Here is a 5,861-nt window from a genome sequence, read left to right as displayed (position 1 = left end):
CTGGTACTGAAGCTTACAGGGAGCACTGACTTTTAACTCAAATAATATGACTGTGTTTGGAGAAACAATGAGCCACTGGGCCCAAGCACTGCATCAGGGATGGGATGTAATGTGTGCCTGGGATTTTTTAGTGGCTGCAGCATTAGAAACCGGAAAGAACTGTAAAAGGGAGTATACCCTAAAGGGTCATCTCTCGAGACCCTTTCACTAATATGATTTTAAATGTACAGGATTCAGTTTCAATTAAACTAATGCTTTACATTTTGACATGTAGACTAATAGGTCCACATTAACCTAATGTCACTTTTTTTTCTTCTCTCTCTTTTCAGGTGAGGAATGGTGTTTGTCTTTGTCGACCACTTTCCACTACTTTTCTGAGTCGCCCTGTACTCAAGACAGAGCAGGTAAACTCTCCATGCATATAATACTTTTAAAGAGAATTTGTGTAGAGTACTTATAAGCCTATACACTCAGAAAACATGGCACATGGTACCCAATGCCCCTGAATGGCTTTATTGGCTCATTCAACCCACAAGGGTTACTTTGGTAGATATATAGATGTATCTGCCAGCTCTATACCATTTATATCGGAGCCTATATTAGATAAATTATTTTCTCACATACGGGTTGGGAACATCCAAAATGCCCAAGTACATAGTACCGGAGTTTGGAATTGTACCAGGCTCACCCTGGGGCAGTTTATAATATCCATACTTAGAATGGGAAAACTGGAACTTGTCTTCTTCAGATTAGAAAGTGGCAAAGACACTAGAAACTTACCCTTACTTCCTGTTCTGACATCATTTCACCAGACAGTAAGTCTTAGTCACACTGACTATTTTAACCTGAAACCGCATATGATTGTATGCAATCATACAGTCCTTTATTACTTTGTTGCAATTTTTCTTGCACAAATCATAAGTACTGTACCACCCGAAAATACCTTAGGCTGTTGGTGTCCATTCTGTTCTTTTTGTTGCAATGTACACTTTTGGCCTACTTTGTGCACATATTTTGTACTTTGTGTGTAAGGTGCCCCATACATTAAGATGTCCATTCATAATTTCATGGTCAGCCTTTAGTTGACATTCATGTGCTGAATTCTGGGCAATGTCTGGAACAGATATGTGGCTTGCTTACCCCAAAACTTTTCCATACAATGTGATAATATTCCTTTCCTTTCTTGGGAGAGCTACCATTATTAATTGTTGCTGTAGAAAGCCGATGATTGTGGTCACAACCAGTGGAAAAATGTTAGTTAAAGAAAACAGTCTGTTTTGGATTAGTGTTAAGCTTTTAAAGCAAAAAAGCACTAAATCCTTGGGAACATCACTACAGGGATAGGCCGACATTCTGCAATAATCTAGGATAGATAAACCATTGCACTTCACTTCCTATAATTTCCATCAAGCAAATGTTTGTGCACAAGATTTGGTTTTTTTTTTTTTTTTGCGTTTTTAATCTTTTTTTAAGTATATGGTGTTGGTAGTATGTGTGGTGTATTAATGATTTGTATTTATCTTTCAGTCTCAGGAGATGGCACTGGTTCCATCTCGAGGAATTCAGACCAGTGTAGTGAGTCGGGACATTGATACTGCTGCTAAGTTTATTGGTGCTGGAGCTGCCACCGTAGGTGTGGCTGGTTCTGGAGCTGGTATTGGTACAGTATTCGGCAGTCTTATTATCGGATATGCCAGGTGAATATTTTCCTGTTATGTTTAGAATTCACTGTCTATACTTTTGTGCTCCACTATCAATGAGTAAGCATATAAACTAACTTCTGTTTTTTTTTTTTTTTCCTACAGGAACCCATCCCTTAAACAGCAGCTGTTCTCTTATGCCATCCTGGGTTTTGCCCTCTCTGAAGCTATGGGACTGTTCTGTCTTATGGTTGCTTTCCTCATCCTCTTTGCCATGTGAATAATTCCTTGTCTTGTGATACCATCTTTCTCATCCAGTCCTGTTTCTCTCTGTGGCAGTGTATGGGGTTTTGGTCCCTTGCCACATGTGGTGCCAGAAATATCTGGATAATAAATAACTTTAAATATTTGAAGTGTGGCTTACTGATATTGACACTTGGTGCTATAACTACAAACCAATGAAAGAATAGCACTACAAATGGGCATTCCCCTCATTCAGTGTAACACCTATTGGGCCCGATTTATATATGCTCTCCAAGGCTGGAGAGAATGCACTTTCCTCAGTGAAGCAGGGTGATTCAGAAAACCTGGAATAGATTTCAAAGTCATTAGCTAGCAAATGTTTGGAATCCTGGACCAAATCCATTCAAGGTTTGCTGGATAACCCAGCTTCACAGATTAAGGTATCGTCTCTCCAGCCTTGGAGACCATTTATAAATCGGGCCCATTGTCTGATTGGTGATTGAATTCAATTTGTATCACTTAAATCTTTTGCAGTTATCAGTGATGACTGCCCCTTTCTTTCTGTTCGGAATTCTAAATGCTGATCTTTTTTTGAGATGAGATTTCTAAAAAGTTTATAGTCAATACTTTATGGTACTGTAAGGTTGTGTAATGTTTTTAATAATTTTAGAGGTGTGCTGAAAATGGCCTGTCAATTTAGTCCTGTAGTTTAAAAAAGAAAAAAATCCAATCCATCTAACATATACATGTCAATCAGACACAGGATGTTATTGAAACCAGAGCAAAAATATTTTGTATGTTTGCAGTGGGAATGGTTTTAAAAAGAAATACAAGAGCAGTAAAAAGCTTGCCTTATCCCTTGCTCCCACATTAGTCGGATCTTTTTTCTGCTGCATTGGACCAGTCCTCCGCAGCCTCTCTTAGCCTTGTTCTTTATGGGATATTGCCATGGCCCAGTCCACAAGCACAATAGTGGAAGGGATTGCCAGTGGCTGCAGAAGCAAGTCGTAAGGCTTACTCCTGGAATAAATGTGAAATTCACCTTTTGTAGGAGGGGAACTCGCAAGGGTTCAAAAGACTTTTGCCTGAAGTCCAATTTTAATCTCTAAACTGCAATTAAGTTACATTTGCCCTAAAAATTGGAACGTGATATTTAGTGTGAATGACTTCACATCTTGCATGGACAGCTGCTGATAAGGTATTTCCTCTTGATGTAGTATTCTCCAGCGCTGCATCTCCATAGAGTTTCTCTGTCCTGATCTTCTGCCTTTAATACTGAATCATGGACTAAGAATAATTATGCAGTTTAGGTTTTTAGATAATTGTCCCAAAGCTTGCAGTAATCAGCATTCTTGTTTCACTGAAATTATTAAAACTAATAGATTTGACTGAGAATTTTTTAGAATGGGTACAGCAATGGCAGCTCATGTAATCTTTTAGTGGAAGGTCTACCTAATAGCCTGAAATTCAATCTCACATTACGGTCCATGTCTGCACATTACCTTTTTATGGTCATTGTTTTATTAAATCATTGATTTAATCTACCAAACTTTGCTTACCTGAAAAATTACACCATCACAACTTTACCCTGGAGTTCCAGCTGGACTACTAGGTGACTGGTCAAATGAAGCCCTAAAATGTAACCGGCCACACAAACTACTTAAGAGGGTCCCATCTTTCAGTAGCTGTACTTGTCATGTAAGAGACACTACTGTTTTTTTGATGTATACAAATAGTAGCAGTTAGATGGCCAGTCCCCATTACACCAGGTTGATTCTGGTGCTTCATTAAGCAACCCACAGAAGTCTGGAATCTGACTAACTCTTGCTTGTGCAATCCCTGAAAGTGAACTGTATTTGATTACACAATATTATTGAAAATAATGCTATTGTGCCTAAGGTGTGAAGCACACATATTGAAAATATGGCCTTCAGGCATTGAGGGAAAAAGAAACATGTTCTATAAATAGACCTGGTACATTGGTGTCACTCCATCACAGGTGCCAAGTGGTGGTAGTCCTTGACCCAGATATTTTGCTTTAACTGCAGTAGAAAAGTGGGGTCAGGGACTTGGCTATGCTTGTTACCAGGCTTGACTACAGGCTGTTGTGCTGATAAACATTGCACAGACATGGTCCACTATTATGATGCTAACTGACTAGAGTTAGTGCGTGAGAGAGATTTGCATGGCTGAAATGTACCATTTGATAAATCAGATGATTGATAACAATGGCAGTCGTCATGGTTGATGGATGTACAACAGGTAAATGATCAGTTTATTTCTAATATCCATCATGCACCCATCCACAAATGTGATCAAGTACCCATTCCCCTTTTCTGATTGACTGTAAACCATCAGGGAGTGCTTTCGAACAACCAGCCACCACTAGAAGCGCCTTCTGCTGATTTCTATAACAGGCAAAGCTGCGTTGTAGTTGTAAATGGCAGGGAATGCCCCCAATGGTTGTTAGGCAGTGCCACTGCAAATTTTTTACACTGAAAAGGGTGGTGGTATTTGCAATGTGTAAAAAGGCAGGCGTTAGGCATTCTTCATCAATGTTTGCTCAATAAACTGATCAAACATCAATCATTTAATGTACAGTGCTGCAACCAATGTTGGTGCTATATAAAAACTGTTTAATAATACCTGTGGTATTTACTAGTTTTCATGATTTTTTTAGGCGTGATGTTTGAATGTAACATGTAATCCAGCCTTTCTTAACCTTTTTAACATGTGGGAACCGTTGCAACTTTCAGATCTTTTGGTAATCCCTGCTATAATCACTATATCCACAAATTACAGTACAGTAATATGGTCAGTGGGAAGAATGTCACCCTTACAGATAGCCAAAAAAATCATTGGTGTCATTTAAACTGTCCTGAGAGTCACAATTTCTGTGGAAACTGGAGAAACCTTGGACTTGTGAAAACATTGCATAGTGTATGTCTGCCCTTGGTACAGTTACATTTGCAGGAGTTACAGCCAATCACAATACTTCTAAAAATAATGCTGAGGTTAAAGTAGAACTGAAACAGTTTAGAGGGGAATTGTTTGCAAATCTGGATCACTTTAACTGGACATAACTTCGGTCCGCTACCATAAACATCTGTCATGGTTTTTTCTTCATCTAAAAACGTTTAACCAAAACAAGATGAGAGTTCTAACGTTTATATACTATACTATACTACACATGCTTAGACACTGGAGCTTGGCATGCAGCCAGATCCTAGGCATTTCCTTTTTTCTCAGAAAAAATGAACAATTCTAAAATGAAGCAGAAAGCCCTGCATTCATAAAATGCCGCTCAGTAGGAGCTGTGTGTGATCCTCAATCTTTCCAGGATTGTAGAAGCTCCTAAACAGCTGTCTGTCCCCTCTGCCAATGCTGATTGTTGTTGCCATGATTATGGCAGATGGGCTGTTTATTGCAGTTGTTTCTGTGTTTTGGAAACACTGCATATTCCACAAGGCAAAGGAGACGCGTGGGAAATCAGTTTCTCGGATGATGGATATTTTTAGGCACTATTCCTTTTAAACCATCACAATCATGCAACGTGAGCTGGAAACAGACTGGACATCATAAATGGTTTAACTGAGGGCAGGGAGGATACAGTCCGGGGCCTTTTCCTGCTTTGTCCAGAAAATATCTGCAAAACAAAATGCATTTTTAGTAAGGTTTTTCCAGCATTGTCTTCTCTTATAAAATTGCAGAAGTCCTCCAATATATCCTGCATCTATCACTGTAGCTACACAACATTTTGTCCGCCAATTTGTAATCGAGCAGAGTTTTATTGCTGAAGCACAATGTCTCACCTGCAAAAGGACATACCTGCCTGATCAATCCCTTGTCAAAATTACTGAGCCCGGCTTCTGTAGCTGCTGGGACTGAATGAACTCCCCTGTGCCTGCATGGTATGGTTATGTCATTCAAGGTGGCTAAACAAGGAAGAGAAGATGGCAAAATCTGTGACAGAATTGG

The 5,861-nt window shown here is 39.3% G+C and overlaps 1 protein-coding gene across 1 annotated transcript; it reads left to right on the top strand.

Annotated features, from left to right (window-relative positions):
• Positions 1-329: 329 nt before the first annotated feature.
• Positions 330-2,053, top strand: ATP5MC2 (ATP synthase membrane subunit c locus 2; the record flags this gene model as incomplete). The annotated part of the gene is given in 3 exon segments (XM_072406170.1): positions 330-404; positions 1,528-1,697; positions 1,806-2,053. Coding segments are annotated over 3 exon segments (360 nt in total), but the record flags the coding sequence as incomplete, so codon positions are not given.
• Between the last annotated feature and the right edge of the window lie 3,808 nt (positions 2,054-5,861).

Source organism: Pyxicephalus adspersus, chromosome 1 (genome assembly GCF_032062135.1).
Source record: "Pyxicephalus adspersus chromosome 1, UCB_Pads_2.0, whole genome shotgun sequence".
NCBI classification, from domain to species: Eukaryota; Metazoa; Chordata; class Amphibia; order Anura; family Pyxicephalidae; genus Pyxicephalus; species Pyxicephalus adspersus.
This window is presented reverse-complemented; position numbering and strand designations above follow the sequence as displayed.